Source organism: Hyla sarda, chromosome 5 (genome assembly GCF_029499605.1).
Source record: "Hyla sarda isolate aHylSar1 chromosome 5, aHylSar1.hap1, whole genome shotgun sequence".
Classification (NCBI taxonomy): Eukaryota; Metazoa; Chordata; class Amphibia; order Anura; family Hylidae; genus Hyla; species Hyla sarda.
Genome location: NC_079193.1, coordinates 361,016,282 through 361,035,506, shown reverse-complemented (window position 1 = coordinate 361,035,506; position 19,225 = coordinate 361,016,282). Strand labels below are relative to the sequence as shown.

Genomic DNA, 19,225 nt, shown 5'->3' with positions numbered 1-19,225 from the left:
ATAAACCTAAACTATAGAGGTGACGTGAAATTGCATATGAACAAGTTGCAGTGTGAGACTGTGACCCCACGACAAGGTCATGACTATGCCACAGCAGTGCGAACAGAGCCTTAGTATGTGAATTTGGAGTCCCAGAAAACCTCCAGAAATGCCCATTTGGGACTCATTTGCACTATTGAGGAGAATTTCATGGCATTAGTTTTTTAAGGTGAAAACGTCCTTAAACCGCAACATATTCACTGGGAAAATATTGCAAAACGTGCAAACTGTAGACCACTGTTTCCCAACCGGGGTGCCTCCAGCTGTTGCAAAACTGCAACTCCCAGCATGCCCGGACTGCGTCCGGGCATGCTGGGAGTTGTAGTTTTGCAACAGCTGGAGGCACCACGGTTGGGGAGGGAAAACACTGTTTCCTGTTTTTTGTCAATTTAACAAACTAGTAGAAATGTTTTTTCCACAGTGCCACCCATGTCCTCAGGTTACATATGTAATTACAACTCGGCTCAACTCGCTGCTGTCTTTATAAAAAATAAATAAAAACAGCGCCACCCTTGTTATCAGGTTGTGTGTGGTATAACAACTTGGCTCCAATCACTTCAATGGAACTGAGCTGCAATACCACAAACAACCTGAGAACAAGAGTGGCGCCATTTCTGGAAAAAAAAAAAAAAGCAGCTATGCTTTTCCAACCCTGGATGACCCCCTTTAGGGTGGCGTGCCAGTCTTACACCTACGATGTCGTCCTCCGATGAAGTTTTTCACAACTTGCAACGATTGTTTTCAAGGGTTTCCATAAAAGACAATACAAACACTAGATCTGGCTTTTCATCCAGGGTTAGAAAATGCACCACTGCTTTGTTTGAGAAAGAGCGTCACTCTCGTCCTCAGGCTGTGTGTGGTACTGCAGCTCCGTTCCCTCGAAATGAATGGAGCCAAGTTGTTATGCCACCCACAACCTGATAACAGGGGTGGCACTGTTTTATTTAATTTTATTCATTTTTGTATATATATATATATATATATATATATATATATTTTTTTTTTTTTTTTTTTTTATATATAAAAATAACTTTGATGAGGAGTTGTAGTTTTGCAACAGCTGGAGGCACCCTGGTTGGGAAAAACACTGTTGTAGACAACTCTGGGACGTGCAGTCAGGAAGGAGTTAATGCGATCAGATGCACGGAGCAGCAGAGGGAGGGGGAGTAATACTGTTTGTGTGTTCAGGAAGCAAACAATAAGGTGCGCTGCCGCTTTAAATGCTGAGGGCTGTGCAGAGCTCAGCCGGATCTGGAGCTCTGTGATCAGTAGCTGGTGGCTCAGCCCTTGGTGAGGCTGCTTCATTCTGGCACAACCCACAGTAGAGACGCCAGGGCACGGCATGATCCATCCATGGTGCCTCCTCAGCTAGTATCTGAAGACACCTTGGCTGGCGGAGGTGGGAGAGGAGCTGGTGCCTTGCGTTGCTGCCTGGTAAGTTGCAAACTTCTTTCTTCTGGTGCTTTGCATGTCAGGGAAATGTTCTGCACGCTGATCCTCACTCGCCTTGTATCCTTCTTCTGTTTTTCTGCTTCTTTACGGGGGAAAAAAAAAAAAGAGCGATACCAGGCGTGGAAGGGGTTAAAAAAAAGCACTTGCAGAAAAAATGAAAGCAAGCCCGTCCTCTCCCTTGGGGCTGTACGCTTTCCTGGCAAGGCTCAGGTTTCACAGCACCTAGAACCTACCGCCTTCAGCATCCAACAGGTGGAACGTGAACTCTTATGGCTACTTCTTGTTTTCCAGGGAAATGGGCAACCAGGTGGAGAAACTGACTCACCTAAGTTATAAAGAAGTCCCGACTGCGGATCCGACAGGTGTGGACAAGGATGACGGACCCAGGATAGGAGTCTCCTACATCTTCTCGGCTGACGACGATGACTTGGAGGAGCCCGCGCATGACCCCAACAAGCAAGGATCTCTCCAGGAGGATCTGCAGTACGATCACTGCAATGAGGTGGAGTGTTCGGTCTATTATAGGGATGAATTTATCTACGAGAAGGGGTTCGGGGCTGGGGACCAGATGAGCACTTACTCCCCTGAGAACCTACTAAATAAATGCAAGCCTGGGGACCTGGTGGAGTTTGTCGCCAAGAACCAGTATCCCCACTGGGTGGTGTACGTGGGTGACTTTCAGGTGGTACATTTATTCAGACTGGAAATCAAAAACAGCTTTATGACTGACGCCAGCCAAGGCCGGAGGGGCAGGATTGTCAACGACCAATATAAGTTCAAACCCCTGAGTCCCGAGATGGTGGTCCAGAATGCCATGGAGCAGGTAGGGGCCAAAGACCAGGAGCTGAGCTGGAGGAACTCTGAGTGCTTTGCCGCTTGGTGTAAATACGGAAAGAGGGAGTTCAAAATCGGCGGCGAGATCAGGATAGGCAAACAACCCTACAGGTTAAAGATCCAGCTGTCCGAAAAGAAGAGCCACACGTTGGAATTTCAAAGCCTGGAAGATCTGATCATGGAGCGGAGGAGGAACGATCAGATCGGGAAGGCGGCGGTCCTCCTGGAACTCTCCAACCACCTCCACGCTGAAGATGAGGTCAGGACTGATCACAATGCCAACTGATGGATTAAAACTGAAGGCTGCGAAATTGAGATGTTATAAGTCCCTTCGGGCCGATTTTTCAATGCAGTTTTATTCAAATGGCTTGTGAAAGGAAAAGCTGATTAGTTCTGCTTCGGCGTTAACCCTTTCACCGCCGCCGGCTCCTCTGCGCCCCCCCTCTCTATGGTTTACTGCAGAGACCCATGTTTTTTCTTCCTTTTTAAGATCTGGAGCCCTTGGGGTGAAACTGTTTGATCACGTGACGCACAAAAGCACTATGCATCAAGTCTGGTAAAGGAAGGGTTACTTCCTTCTGGTCGAACGGAATGAATATTATTTGTGACCTAATCACTTTTGCTAATCACTGAACCGCACTTCTTATTTTGCATTACTAAAACCAAATATTAGCACAGTAAATTAAAAAAAAAAAAAAATTCTTAGTTTTTTTTTTGTTTTTATTTATTTCCTTAATTTTTAAATTTTTATTAATCTTTTTTAATTTAATTTTATTTAATTTAATTTTTTTATTTATTTAATTTATATATTTTAGTCTAACATTAAGGTGCACAGCCGATACAGCTGTGAAGCTTTTTTTTTTTTTTTTTTTTTGGTTTTTTTTTTCTTTCTTGTTATTCATAGCGTTAGATGTTGCCTTTTGATATTTTGCATAATGGTCACATTCTTGTGCTCCATAAAAATGATTTGTATACTTTAATTTTGGGAAAATGGGCCGCAGGGCTCTAAAAAAAACAAAAAAAAAATAAAAATTGTGGGGGGGGGGGAAGGAGGAGGGGGTAAAATGATTCCTTCTCATCGGAGATCTGGTAAACATTTGGGAAGACGCACCGTTACGTTCTCTGTTGTCTGACTGCAGTTTTTCTTGCCACGCTGATGCTGTAAGGAAATTCTTTTTTTTCTATTTTCTTTGTATACGGGAAGTTTTAACCCCTTTTTGTGTCTGGAACGGCTGGTTGGATTGTTTTTGGAAAAGGGGGTGGGGGTGCACCGGGCTCATTGAGTGGTGGTTTCAATGAATGTGTCACTGGGTGGTGTCTACGGAGGAACGTGTATCAAAGGCTTTAGAATTTCCTGTGTTGACATTGTGTTATGGTGGGAAAGTCTATGGCAGTCTCTCCCAACCTGTTGCAAAACTACAATTCCCATCATGCCCTGACAGCCTTCGGCTGTCAGGGTATGATGGAAATTGTAGTTTTGCAACAGCCTGAGAGCCGCAGGTTTGGGAACACTGGTCTATTGGAATGTGTATACATTGCACTTGATATTGAAGTTGTATATTAGTGTTGAGCGGCATAGGCCTTATTCGAATTTGCGATATTTCGTGACTATATGGACGAATATTCCTCATATATTCGCAAAATTTGCATATTCATAATATTCGCGTTACATTTTAGCATATGCAAAAATTTGCATGCGCAAAAAGTAGCATACGGAAATTTGCATATGCGAAAATTTGCATAAGCGAAAATTAGCATATGCAAATTTTCCCATATGCGAAAATTCGTACGCCAGTCTCACACAGTAGTATTGGAGCCTTCTTTAGACCACACAAGCTGGAAGCAGAGAGGGATGATCACTGTGATGTGTACTGTGAAAAAAAAACGAAAAACAAAAAAAATATTCGTAATTACGAAAATATATATATATATATATATATAGTGCTATATTCGCAAATAAAATTCGCATTGCGAATATTCGCGAGCAACACTATTGTATACAACCTAAAGCTGGCCAACCATCTTTTTCTTGCTTTACCCAACACATGTATGCACACTCAGCTGAGCATGCATGTGATCTCATTCGGAGGGGGGGGGGGGTAAACTACTGCCAGACTTCTCCTGGTGGAGGCTTATCACCCCAAGAACAATTGGAACAGGCAATTCAGATCCAACATCTCGATTTGTCACGTTCCCCCAACATCTGCCATTGGGTTGAAGCATTGGGAGGTCCCAATACACATCAGCTGGACAGAAGTTTCGGCAGATTCTTATCTTATGTGTATGGGCTTAAAGTGTACCTCCAACCATGGTCCTGGCGGAATGATTTCTGTTTAAAAAATTTAGCAAATTTAAAAAAACAAGACTCTCCTTATAGTGATCTGGATACGCATTTGTCAGAAGTCCTATACAAGACAGTCTCGAGGTTGTGAAAGTCTTTGGCTCAGAACTTGCTTGAAATTTCCAGTTCCACCGGGACCTTAGTTAGAGGTAAAATTTAAGGCTCTGTTCACACTACAGTGACAGTTACCATTATAAGAGAAACCACAATAGTAGTGCCAGTTTCCCCATGCGATGGATAAAACTGGCACCTGACAGACCCCACTGATCCAGAACAGGGATCGTTAGGTGAAACCTGGCCTCAGAGCGGGTTCCCAGGAGTGTAATAGGGTCACGTTTTTGCTTCCATATTGGTACAGACAGTCCCGGCCTAACAGAGTTTCCGATAACCCAATCTGACAGCTATCAGTCCGGGCCATCCGAAATATGGTCGGGCCAGTGCTAATATGGGCGAATATGCGACCTTACTGCGCTTGTGGGAAACTGGCCTACGTATGGTTTCGTATGACATTATTGGGGGGGGGGGGGGGGGATGTTTACATGGTGGAATTTTTGAGCGGAAATTCTGCTAAAGCGGAGTCCCATTGATTCTGACACTGTGCACTGTGCACTCGGCGCCATTACTGTGGCAGAAACATCTGCCGCGGGGATCCTGATTGCTATGGGCAACTGGGCAACTTTTTCTCTGTACAGGTTTTGATAAATCCAGGTGAGCAAACTCTATGGGGGAGATCTATTAAAACCCGTCCAGAGAAAAAGTGCTGAGTTGTCCATAGCAACCAATCAGATCGCTTCTTTCATTTTTCAGAGGCCTTTTCAAAAATGAAAGAAGCAATCTGGTTGCTATGGGCAACTTCCTCTGCGCAGGTTTTGATAAATCCCCCCCCCCCCCCCCTTTCTACAATTTGTCAAAATTTGCACCAATTTTGGAGAGGAAAACTGTTGGGTAAATTACTTTTTACATACAGGTGCCTCAATCTATGTTTTGACTAAGGTTATAGGTCTAAGGTCATGTACACAAACCTGTGCAGAGGAAAAGTTGTCCAGTTGCCCATAGCAACCAATCAAATAGCTTCTTTCATTTTCTGAGGCCTTTTCCAAAATGAAAGAAGAGATCTGATTGGTTGCTATGGGCAACTCAGCAACTTTTCCTCTGGACAGGTTTTGATAAAACTCCCCCCAATGACCGAGTGGACCTAAGCTAGGACAGCTAGCCATTGACAGTAATGCAGTCTGCGTGGAATGTCCACAGCGGACATTCCTCAGTATGCAGCAGAATCCCATTGAAGACAATAGGAGGCTGCTGCACTGGAATTTTTGAACAGAATTTGTTTACCTGGAAATTCCATAGTGTGAATGAGCCCAAAGTTGTGCCATAGGAAACTCTATTGCAAACCAGCTGTGTTTTCTGGATCTCGTGCTTTTAGGGTACGTTCAGATGAGTGCATTTTCTGCACGTATTTTGCTGCGGATCCGCCGCTGAAGGACCTCTATGTGCTGCCTTTACATGTGCCTGCTCGGAGCGGCAATACGCTTTGCCATACTCCTAGTAGTGCATTGTCTTCTTTAAATGACTAATCCAACACTGCAGTACCTTGCTCCACCACTATTTAATATGGTGGTGCTGGGATGAGCAGAAATAACCAGTGAAAAAGTTGTGGCGAGCACATAAAGCTGATCATCAGGGGTGCTGGGAGTTGGGCTCCGATCCATCTTAAAGGGTACCTCTCATCAAATAAACTTTTGATATATTTTAGATTAATAAATGTTGAATAACTTTCCAATAGCATGTTAATGAAAAATATGCTTTTTTCTATTGTATTTTTCCCGATCAGTCCTGTCAGCAAGCATTTCTGACTCATGCTGGAGTCCTAAACACTCAGAGCTGCCAGCCTGCTTTGTTCACAGCCAAACAGGCTGTGAACAAAGCAGGCTGGCAGCTCTGAGTGTTCTCCTTTGTGAACAAAGCAGACTGGCAGCTCGTAGTGTTTAGGACTCCAGCATGAGTCTGAAATGCTTGCTGCCAGGACTGGTAGGGAGACCCCTAGTGGTCATTTCTTCAAAGTGGAAAATTGAATAGAAAGAAGCATATTTTTTAATAACATGCAATTGTAAAGTTATTCTGCATACATTAATCTATAATATGTCAAACGTTTTTTTGATGAGAGGTACCCTTTAAGGAAATGCTGTCAGTTCTGTGAGACTGGAAAACCATCTTTGAAATGACTTTTTGTGGTTGAGCACTTCCTCAGTAGGACCCTTTCTGACAAAAAAAAAGCCAAAAAGGAACTTCACACATAGGGTCTATTCACACGGCAGAATTTCCGCTTGCAAAATTCCACCTCAAATTAAAGGGGTAGTCCAGTGGTGAAAAACGTATCCCCCTTCCCAAGGATAGGGGATAAGTTTCAGATCGTGGGGGGTCCGAGTGCTTGGGGGGCCCCCGCGATCTCTCAGTACGGGTCCCCGGCTCGCTGGCCAGATAGCGCATGTTGACAACCCCGTGAAGCGGAGGCCAACATGCCCCCTCAATACAACTCTATGGCAAAGCCGGAGATTGCCGACTGCAGCGCTCCAGCTCTGACATGGAGTTGTATTGAGGGGGCGTGTCAGCCACCGCTTCATGCGATGGTCAACACGCCCCCTTCCTGCGGGCTGTTGGGGCCCCGTAAAGGAGATCGCGGGGGGCCCCAGCGGTCGGACCACCCGCAATCTGAAACTTATCCCCTATCCTTAGGATAGGGTTTTTCACCACTGGATATCTCCTTTTTAAAACCCATAGAATTCAATGGGTTTCTGCACTCCAATTCACACGGCAGAATTTCCGCAAGCGGAAACTCGAAAGTGTGAATAAGAGTACGGAACCCCATAGAAGTCTATGGCCCAGATTTATCGAACTGTGTGAGAGAAAAAATAGAGGGATTTTCTGACCGCAACTGTGGTAGAGAGCTGTGGTAAAGTGAAAGCTGACCTGTGATTGGTTAATGTGGGAAAATCTCTCAATTTTTTTTTTCTGTCTCACAGTTTGATAAATCTGGGCCTATGGGCTTTAATTTTGAGGCAGAATTGCGCAAGCAGAAATTCTGACGTGTGAATTAGATACAGAAACTGTTTTGATCTGACCCATCCAGGAAAGTGCTATACATCCCCCATATACGTTGGGAAAACAAGCCCAGAGGTGTTCTGACCTATACTGTGGCGTAGTCTACCATAGTGTTTCCCAAGCGCGGTCCTCAAGTCCCCCCAACAGGTCATGTTTTCAGGATTTACTTAGTCTTTCAGGGGTGATATACTTATGGTCAGTGCACCAGGCACCAGCACAATTATATCACCTGGGAAAGACTAAGGAAATCCTGAAAACATGACCTGTTGGGGGGACTTGAGGACCGCGCTTGGGAACCACTGTCTACCATGTTGTTTTATTTTACGAATAAAACCTCTACTGAACACCGTCAAAAATTGACGCCTTTCCATCGATTCATCAGTGGGTTTTTTTTCCGATGTATATGTGTGATGTATAGCAGGTGACTGTCCTTTATGATGGACACCATCCCATCCCCCGCTTCTTTCACAGTACTGATAATTAAGATTAGTTAAAGGGCCAAAGGCGTTCACAAGGTAGGGCCAATGATAACGTCCACTTATAGATAATGTAAAGTTCCAGAAGTCAACATGTGATAGGGTCGATAACCCTCCCTGCTCCGTTTGCTTCCTACAAAGGACTTGCAGGATTACTCCGGAGGGGAAAAAAAATGTCAAATCAACTGGTGCCAGAAAGTTTAACAGATTTGCAAATTATTTCTATTTAAAAATCTTAACCCTTCCAGTACTTATCAGCTGCTGTATGCTCCAGAGGAACTTGTGTAATTCTTTCCAGTCTGACCACAGTGCTCTCTGCTGCCACCTCTGTCTGTGTAAAGAACTGTCCAGGGCAGGAGAGGTTTGCTATCAGGATTTCTTTATGCTCCGGACAGTTCCTGACATGGACAGAGGTGGCAGCAGAGAGCACTGTGGTCACACAAAAAAAGAACTACACAACTTCCTCTGGAGAATACAGCAGCTGATAAGTACGGAAAGGATTAAGACTTTCATATAGAAGTCATTTACAAATCTGTATAACTTTCAAAACTTTTTTACCCCCCCCCCCCCTCTGGAGTACCCCTTTAACTTTCACATGGCGCCTTTTATGTTCACATGGCAGAATTTCTGTCCTTCGCTTAGATGCTGTTCTGTCAAGTTGACGGAGGATTTTTTTTTGTAGTTTTGCGGATTCCGCGCTGAATCTGCTAGAATTTATATTTTAAGTTTTATAAAATGCTTTGCTATCAGTCTCTGATATTTAGAGAACTCGTAGGTTATGGATCTGCTCCATCTCGAGGAGGACCATCAGTGATCACTGGGTCACACACAGTCCTATCATTGTCCACGTTTCCATGTCTCTTCTACCCGACCTAGATCCTCTACCTTAATCCCCTTTTAGGTCTACGAAATCCAGCCTAGATCATCATAAAGTTCTATTGGTGATCAAAGTTTCGGTGTTCTCTGATGAAGGTAGCAAGAACTCAAAATACCTAGGGGTCCGATCGGACACCCGCCATGACCAATTCTGGTGATAGTGTCGTCCTCATAGTGGAGATCTATTGGTTGCTTTTGATACATGGTCCTCAGAGCCCATATTGGTGTAGCCCAGTGGTCTCAAAACCGTGGACCTCCAGGTATTGCAAAATCACAACTCCCCAGAATGGAGTTGTCGTTTTGCAACATCTGGAGGTCCACAGTTTGGAGACCACCGATATAGAGGGTTAAAGGGGTACTCCGCCCCTAGACATCTTATCCCCTATCCAAAGGATAGGGGATAAGATGTCAGATCGCCAGGGTCCTGCTGCTGGGGACCCCGGGGATCGCTGCTGCAGCACCCCGCTATCATTACTGCGCAGAGCGAGATCGCTCTGTGCGTAATGACGGGCAATACAGGGGCCGGAGCATCGTTACGTCACAGCTCCGCCCCCGTGACATCACGGCCCACCCCCGTCAATACAAGTCTATGGGAGGGGGCGTGGCGGTCGTCACACCCCCTGCCATAGACTTGCATTAAGGGGCTGGGCCGTGATGTCATGAGGGGCGGAGCCATGACGTCACGCTGCTCCGGCCCCTGTATCGCCCGTCATTACGCACAGAGCGAACTCTCTCTGCGCAGTAATGATGGCGGGGTGCTGCAGGAGCGATCCCCGGGGTCCTCAGCAGCGGGACCGTGGCGATCTAACATCTTATCCCCTATTCTTTGGATAGGGGATAAAATGCGAGGGGCAGAGTACCCCTTTAATGGGTCTGAGCTGCATTGACAGACACAATCCATGGACGTGTGTTCCTCTGTTTTAAATAAAAAAATTTTCCCCAAAATAAATTCCTTAAAGGTGTACTCCGCCCCTAGACATGTTATCTCCTATCTAAAGTCTGTTTGATCGTGGGGGTCCTGCCGCTGGGATCCCCCGTAATCTCCCAGCCAGTGCTGCAATGTTATGGTGATGGAAGCCTTCAGTGATCGTTGCGTTACGCCCCCTCCATTTATGTCTATGGGAGGGGACGTGATAGCTAGTACACAGCCGTCACACCTCCTCCCATAGACGTGAATGGAGGAGGCGTGGCAGCTGTGATCGCCAGTCATCCGACACAGAGCGGAGTTCTTTCCATGCACTGGATGACCGGGGTGCCGCAGAGAAGGGAAATCTCAGGTGTCCCCAGTGGCTGGACCCCCGCGATCAGACATGTTATCCCCTATTCTATTGGATAACAGAAAAACATGTTTAGCGGCAGAGTACACCTTTAAATCTTGACAGACTAGGACAAATCCTACTGTGAGATCGGTCTGTAGTCGCATTTTGGGGATGAATTCACATATGGCAGATTTGCTGCAGACATTTTCGTGCCTGCCCCAACCTGTTCATGCACTTTGCATTAAAGGGGATTACCCAAGATTAGAAAAACAGAATTATTATTATTTTTTTTTTTTTGAGACGACGCAACCCCCATCCTCAGGCTATGCGCAGCATTGCAGCTCCGTTCTATTTTGTGAATGAAGCCAAGTTGCAATACCACACACAACCTGAGACAGGGGTGGCACTGTTTTTTTTTTTTTTCATTTTTTTTTTTTTTTTTAAAGAAATTACCTCCTGGGTTTTCTAATCCCATTTTAAGATATGTTATGCGGTCAGTTACTTGCTTTTATAGCCTTAACCAAAATTTAGGAACACGTAGCTGCTTTTCCCCCCCCCCCCCCCCCCCCCCAAAAAAAGTGCCACCTATGTCCACAGGTTGTGTGTGGTACGACAGCTCCGACCTGTTTAGTGAAGCTGATTGGCAGTATAACACATACTCTGTGGATAGGTGTAGTACGGGGTGAAAAATAATTAAAATTTTAATATCCTGCCACTTTTTGGTCCTAAATTTCTGCACGACTGAGAAATGAGTTCCGGTGCACCCCCTACGTTCTGGAATGTAATACTTCAACAAACCTAAGTGGGGCGTTTGTGTCGATATCGCAAATGATGATGGTTTTTGTTTTTTGTAGAAATCATATTGTTTTCTCTATTTAAATATATAAATATTTTCTTACAGATATTTTTGAAAGATGCTGAAAAAGTCAATAAATTTTTGCAGTTTATAAGGTGAATTAATATATGACAGTGTGTGCGTCCATTATTTCTCTTTATTGCGTAGTGTGGTCGCTATTACAGTTCCACAAAACTCTGATTTTATGTTAGGCTGTGTTCATATGGTGCATCTTCTCCCTCCCCCGAAGTGTCCCTGCCTCAGCTACTGTGCTCCTCTTTAGAGGATTCCTAGGTAAATAGATCAGTCACATCCACGGACATTCCTGGACCTAGAGCCGCCCGGAGAGAGGAAAGAGCGAAGACAACACACTGAGCTGGTGACCGTGAGACCCCCGTCAGGTGTAATCTGTCTGCTAAGCCTGTGTATCTAATTCATGTGCGATACTTTCTGATGAGCCTGTGTATCCAAATCTGTCATGTGTGATACTGTCTGAGCCTGTGTATCTAAATCTTTCATGTGCAATACTTTCTGCTGAGCCTGTGTATCTAAATATGTCATGTGCGATACTATCTGATGAGCCTGTGTATCCAAATCTGTAATGTGTGATACTGGCTGATGAGCCTGTGTGATACTGGCTGATGAGCCTGTGTATCTAAATATGTCATGTGTGATACTGGCTGATGAGCCTGTGTATCTAAATATGTCATGTGTGATACTGGCTGATGAGCCTGTGTATCTAAATGTGTCATGTGTGATACTATCTGATGAGCCTGTGTATCTAATCCTATCATGTGTCATACTGTCTGCTGAGCCCGGGACTGGACTGGCCATAGAGGCCATGTGAGATAGGCCACAATAAGGGGCCCTGAGCGGAGGAAAAGGGAGCAGAGGAGTCAGGAGGGTTTAGGGGTATGATGGGGTCAGAGGGGTCTGGAGGAGGACAAAGTGGTCTGGGGGAGACAGAGAGGTCTGAAGGAGGATTTAGGCATCTGGGGGCAGAGGGGTCTGGAGAGGGATTTCGGGGTGCAGGGGACAGAGGGGTCTGTAAGGAATATATGTTTGGGGCACAGTATCTGGCAGGGTTCTAATGATTATTGTTTTCTTATGGAGGATGACTAACCTATGATGTGCTTGTGTCCGACTCTGCAGAGAAGATGGTGCAGGAAGAAGTCACGGCGTCTGGACCAGATGAAGAAGAAAAGACAACAGAGAAGATGTCCCTCAGGTCGCTGATATTGTGTTTTCTCCTGACTGTCCCATCAGAGCTGGAGTCACTTGTAGGTTCTGCAGGAATGATGGGTGATAATGTACTCATCTGTGGCTCTGCAGTTATTACAAAACTACAACTCCCATCATGCATAGGGCTCTTCAGCATAGTCCTAAATGATGGGAGTTGGGCGGTCAGGCAGGCAAATGGGTTGGCACAATCCTTTGTAGTGGACACTATTATGTTTTAAGGGGCTCTTGTATGGTACAGCTATGTACTGAGCACACAGTCTATGTACTACTATACTATGTTGGCGTGAGCCACTGGGTGTTATAAGAAGTGTAAGGGGCAGATGGTGTTGCCCAGGGGTAGATGGTATTAACCCCTTCGTGTTCGTGACGCCAGGGCATGGTTTGCCTATGTAACCACCCAAAGGTAGTACCACTAGTCCTAGGTTAGGCAGGGGCAAATAAGAGTCCAAGGCCACGTTAAGGTTAACGGTAGCTTTTACTGAGTTATACAGATGGTACTGTCTATACATTTCGGCCACCTTCGGGACCTCACAGTTGCTGGGACTTGCAGTGACTTGAGAGACTATAGGTGCAGGCCACGTTGACTACAATTGACTTGACTTGACTTGACTGTAGATAGTGACAGCAGACAGAGATGACTTGACTTACTGACATGTGGCTGTAATTTAGGCTTGAGGCCTCTAGATGTGCTGGACACTGTCTCTGAGATGTCTGGACTGGACTTGACCTCAGGATCTTAGAACAATGATTGTAGTACCTACCCCTCTTACTGTATAAATGGGGGCTGAGCAAGGAGCCCATAGGCTAGCTGCGGGTCATCTGGTCACCTGGTGCTCTTTGGATAACAAAACATATGACTTAAACATGTGACAACCATTATCATGTGACAAACAACCATGTGACCATATCAAAGGTCCTTTACACTTAATATATAACTTAAAATTGGAATTTATAGCACTGGCGCAATGATAGTAATTTAAGCAGCTAAGATACAACCGGGTGGATCCCTGTCTTACCACTCCAAGATTAGATAGACTATAAACAGGTAGAATCTGTATCAGCACTAAAGGAGGTAAATAGTTTGAATAACACTTTAATTTCTGTAGAGGGAGTTCATGTGAAGAATATAGTAGTCAGCATTCACTAAAAAGAAAGACGTGTGCCTTAATTTATCTAGGTACTAATAAACTGCTACTTTGTATTAGCAGCCCTGGTGACTACCATAGAAGCAAAAATATATCTACAAACACATACAACGGCTGTGTCCGATACTGATTGTCCAATATGGTCACTTAGTATCCACTTATTCTTACTTGTGGTTTAGAAGTCCCAAGACATATATAGCACCTATTGAGATATGCTGTGGTTGGTATGATGTATTAGTATCCGCATTGGCGGACGTGATTCCACAAAATAGAACAAAACAAAACTACCGGTTAATGAGCGTACCTCCGGTTTCTGTTTGGTCCTTCCCTGGTCCCTCTGGGGGTTGAAGCTAGCATTCCTGTGACCAACGTAGTCCTGAAAATAGTTACCAGGAGCCGAATAGTTACCAGGAGCCGAACGCCGGGAGAGCTACTCTGGCCGGAAGTGTCTCACCGGCTGGCTGCCTTGGTCTGACGATACTGAGCCTAGGCCCACAATTTGCTTAGTGACGTCGCTTACTGCAAAGGCCTAGGGCCAAAAAGGTTCTAGGATCTGACGCGTTTCGTAAAGTCCACTTTCCTTCCTCAAAGAATATAATATAACTTATATATAATATATAACTTATACACATTATGGGGGAAGACTGCAGGAGAGCGCTGAGGACATGCAGAGACTCAACCTGACAGGACTGTAGGAACGTATCCCGTACTGGGACATCACAAAGTCATGGCACACAGTGTGTTGCACTAGTCTACCCTAGCGGCACATTGTGTGACTTTATTATATTCAGGCAACACAGTGTGTGACATTATTATATGTACAATAGGTGGAGGTCGGCACTAGCCTAGTATGGTGGTGCACATGGATGGATCAGGCCCAGAACATAGTAGAGGAGTAATCCCAGCACTCACCATGGGGGAGATTTATCAATGCCTGTGCTGAGGAAAAGTTGCCCAGTTGCCCATAGCAACCAATCAGATTGCTTCTTTCATTTTGCAGAGGCCTTGTTATAAATGAAAAAAGAAATCTGGTTGCTATGGGCAACAGGGCAACCTTTCCTCTGCACAGGTTTTGATAAATCTCCCCCCATATGTTCAAGATAGTTTATTGCATATCCTCAGTATCAACAGGGCTGATTTCGGCCTTTAGTCTTCCTCTGCATTTCGGCCCTTAGTCTTCCTCTTCTTTTAAAGAGACCTGTGAAAATGAAAGAAGCGATCTGATTGGTTGCTATGGGCAACTGGGCATCTTCTTCTCTGGACAGGTTTTGATAAATCTCCCCTGTTGAGACAATGTTGTTTTTTTTCTCCCCCCCCCCCCCCCTTTCCTTGGAATTTCTCTCCTACAGAGGTCAATGTAAGAAAAAACAAGGCCACATAGTTTTAGCATTGGCGCTTTTCCTGGCATCTATTCCCCCCCCAACCCCCCCCCCCCCCCCTCTCAATTCCGTCAATAGAAATTCTTATAAAGTCATATAATAAGAGAATCACATGACTTGGCGTGATAACATCGCCAAAGAAAACAAATGCCTAAGGTTGGGTTCACAGCGTGTTTCATCTCCATTAGGCCATGTTCACACATGCGGAATATCAGTGAGGTATTTCGCATTGGAATTCCTCTTGAGATCCCGGAGCAGCAGAGTCCCATTGTATTCAATAGGATTCTGCTGCATTGTGCACACGGCAGAAATTCTATGCCAGTTGTTTCTGGCACAAAAATTCTGTTTACAGTGTCCACAGAAAGAATGAACCTGTTCATTTGTGATGTCCCAGTACAGTATATAATCCAGTACAGTACTTAGGCCCTGTCAGGTAGAGTCCCTCTGTGTCCTAGGGGCTCTCCTGCAGTGTCTCCCCCATAGTGTTATGTATAAAGGTTTGATTTAATCACGTGATCCTGTTGTCACATGTTTTTTTACCCAGAGAGCACCAGCTAAACAGGTGACCTGCAGCTTGACCTATGGGCTCCTTGCTCAGCCCCCCTTTATAAGAGGGGGAGGGACCACAATCTCTCTCTTAGATCCTGAGGTAAAGTCCAGTCCAGACGTCCAGCACATCTGGAGGCCTCAAGCCTAACCTACAGCCACAAGTCAGTAAGTCAAGTCATCTCTGTCTGCTGTCATCATCTTCAGTCAAGTCAAGTCATTTATAGTCAGCGTGGCTGTCCTAAAGTCTGTCAAAGTCACTGCAAGTCCCAGCAAGCTGTGAGGTCCCCTGTGTTACTGGTCACCTCTCTGGGATCCTGGCCTAGCTGTAAAGACTGAATTATCTGTGTACCCCAGTAAAGCTACCGTTAACCCTAACCTGGCCTTGGACACTTATATGCCCGGCCCAATTAGGACTAGCGATGCTACCTTCTGGTGTTTACATAGGCAAACCACACCCTGGCGTCACAAACATTTAGTGGTTAACACCATCTTCCCCTGTGCTACAACATCTCCCCCATATACCTCACATCGCGCCCCCATGGCTCACCACACAGGCTTTCTGCGGACTCCACACTGAATGCATAGCCGTCTATGAGACAAAGCATTCCAGTGCGGTCCTAGCGCCGGCATATTATGCAGGCGACCTCAGTCTCCGGAGTGTCCACATGGAGATTTTCCGTGCATACATTCCGTCATGTGAATATGGCCTTATAGTAATGAGCGACAGAGATGAAAAACGAAGGTAACGGATCCAATGTAATAACTGGTGTAGTAATTTAACATTGAAGTCTATGGTGACGCAACTTACGCCATTATTTTTATCCTTTATTTCATCCGTTATTACTACTAGCGTGTTTAGAAAAGAAAAAAAAAATGGAAATGGTTACGAAATAAAATGGAAGTTTACAGTCCGCTATTTTATATGCAAGTTTTATAAAATCTTTTATCTTCTCTTCAGTTTCATATCCCTTATGTGTCAATAATAGACACATTGTAGCGGATTTGAACAACACAGATGTGAACATAGCCTAAAACTATTTATTAAAAAAAATTGCACAGTACCAGGCCAGTTTTTAGTGGCAAGAATAAAAAAAGTGGAATCTTAGCCTTCGGGTGAATTCACCTGCAGAAGATTTTCTGCAATAAACCTTCTCCCTAATGCGGGTTAAACATTAACCTTCTGTGCTGTAAATGTAACAGTAAGTAAACATCCAAGGTCACCGCTAATGGATCCTCCGGGATGGACGCCGGTGTCTACATGAGATTCGCCATCACAAGGAACAACTTCACAGCAGAACCTTGGATGGGATTATATACATTTGTGTTTGGCTCTCGAACCAAACCCCCCCCCCCCCCCCCTCTCCCGGAAGTTTTTTTTTTCTTTAACGCTTTATGCCCTGCGTTTTTTTTTCATTACAAGTCCTGTGATTTATTCATTGTGTGAATTAAAGGGGTATTCCAGGCCAAAACTTTTTTTATATATATATCATCTGGCTCCGGAAAGTTAAACAGATTTGTAAATGACTTCTATTAAAAAATCTTAATCCTTCCAATAGTTATTAGCTTCTGAAGTTGAGTTGTTGTTTTCTGTCTAACTGCTTTCTGATGACTCACGTCCCGGGAGCTGTGCAGTTCCTATGGGGATATTCTCCCATCATGCACAGCTCCTGGGACGTGGCATCATCATTGAGCAGTAAGACAGAAAACTTTAGAAGCTAATAACTATTGGAAGGATTAAGATTTTTTAATAGAAGTAATTTACAAATCTGTTTAACTTTCCGGAGCCAGTTGATATATATATATATATATATGTTTGATATATATATATATATATATATATATGTTTTTCCTGGAATACCCCTTTAAGGATTTCTAATGAATTGGAAAGAAAAAGAACTTTAATACTAAATAGAAAATTCATTGTTTTTTTTCCATGTGGGAAATGCATTTTGTATTTTTTTTATCAAATCTTTTTTTAAATTTTTTTAAAATATTTTTATTTTATATTGTTCTCTCATTGATTTCTATTGGAGATAAAAATAAAAAAACATTTAATGGTGGGGGAGCTATTTGGAAAAATGCCACTGAACCTAAAAAGACCACAAAAGGGTCATGCAAAAAAAATGTCATGTGGGTCTGGTGTTTCATATCACCCTATTTACACCCCCATGTCACTGCCCGCAGCATTTTTGGCTTAAACAAAACACCATGTAGCCACAAATGTAATCCCAACTTTATATGGGTTGTTCAGGTCCAAAAAAAACTGCTCATTTCTTCCAAAAATAAAAGTGCCACATCTGTCCTCAGGTTGTGTGCGGTATTACAACTTGGCTCTCTTTACTTCAATGGAACTGAGCTGCAATACCACACACAACCTGAGCACAGGTGTGGCACTGTTTTATAGAAGAAATTAGCTTTAGTGTTTTTTCTATTCAGGGATTACCCCTTTTTATGGGGTATTCTGGCTTATGACAACTCATCCCCTTTTATGCACAGGATAAGTGTCTGATCGCGGAGGGTCCAACTGCGATCTCCAGAACGGCGTCCGACTGTCCCTGTCCACGCAGTGCTGGATCAACATTCTCCCTCTATGCTTCTTTACGGGAGCACCGAAGATACACACAGGGCCGGACTTTGGGGTGTGTGAGCTGTGTGGCCGCACAGGGCTCCATAACAACAGGGGCGCCAGGCGGCCGACACAGCTCTCAGTGTAACAGGCCGGAATTTTGTACCCCGTGAAGACTTGCGTCCGCTCCTCCCCCAGCTCTCCGAAGATTTCAGAAGCTAGAGCTGGAGAGAGGGCAGAGCAGGGGGAGAGAGGAGGTACAACACCCCTCCCTCATCTCCCCTCCCTGAGCTCGGGAGGACGCAGGTCTGCACGGGGAGAAAAAAGCCAGAGCAGGGCGAGAGAGAGGAGGAGCAGGGGGAGAGAGGAGGAGCACGGCTCCCGCATCTCCCCTCCCCTCGGAGGATGCAGGTCTGCACGGGGGGAAAGAAGCCAGAGCAGGGAGAGAGAGGAGGAGCAGGGGGAGAGAGGAGGAATGGGGAGAGAGGAGGAGCACGGCTCCCGCATCTCCCCTCCCCTCGGAGGACGCAGGTCTGCACGGGGAGAAAGAAGCCAGAGCAGGGGGAGAGAGGAGGAGCAAGGGGAGAGAGGAGGAACGGGGAGAGAGGAGGAGCACGGCTCGCGCATCTCCCCTCCCCTTGGAGGACGCAGGTCTGCACGGGGAGAAAGAAGCCAGAGCAGGGGGAGAGAGGAGGAGCAAGGGGAGAGAGGAGGAACGGGGAGAGAGGAGGAGCACGGCTCGCGCATCTCCCCTCCCTCGGAGGACGCAGGTCTGCACGGGAAGAAAGAAGCCAGAGCAGTGCTCCTCATCTCCCCTGCCCGAGTTCTGTCTGTGTTTACTGAACAGGATGACAAAGTGCACGGGGGGGGGGGGGGGGACTGGTGAAGGGGGACATGGAACTGATTAAGGGGGACAGGGGACTGATTAAGGGGGACAGGGGATGGATTAAGGGGAACAGGGGACTGATTAAAGGGACAGGGGACTGATTAAGGGGCAGGGGGCTGATTAAGGGGGACAGGGGACTGATTAAGGGGAGGCAAGTGTTTTATTGAACGGGTGGCCAAGGGTTTTGGTGATGGGAATGAAGGTGGCATATTGTGTGCTTCAAATTGTCTTGAGGGTGACAAAC

General features: G+C 45.3%; 1 protein-coding gene across 1 annotated transcript; it reads left to right on the top strand.

The window, feature by feature from the left end:
- The first annotated feature begins 1,093 nt into the window (after nucleotides 1-1,093).
- Nucleotides 1,094-3,151, top strand: LRATD2 (LRAT domain containing 2). Its single transcript, XM_056522745.1, has 2 exons — nucleotides 1,094-1,473; nucleotides 1,783-3,151. The coding sequence occupies exon 2, from the start codon at nucleotides 1,787-1,789 to the stop codon at nucleotides 2,609-2,611; it is 825 nt and encodes a 274-aa protein (XP_056378720.1). The 5' UTR covers nucleotides 1,094-1,473; nucleotides 1,783-1,786; the 3' UTR covers nucleotides 2,612-3,151.
- The last annotated feature ends 16,074 nt before the right edge of the window (nucleotides 3,152-19,225 follow it).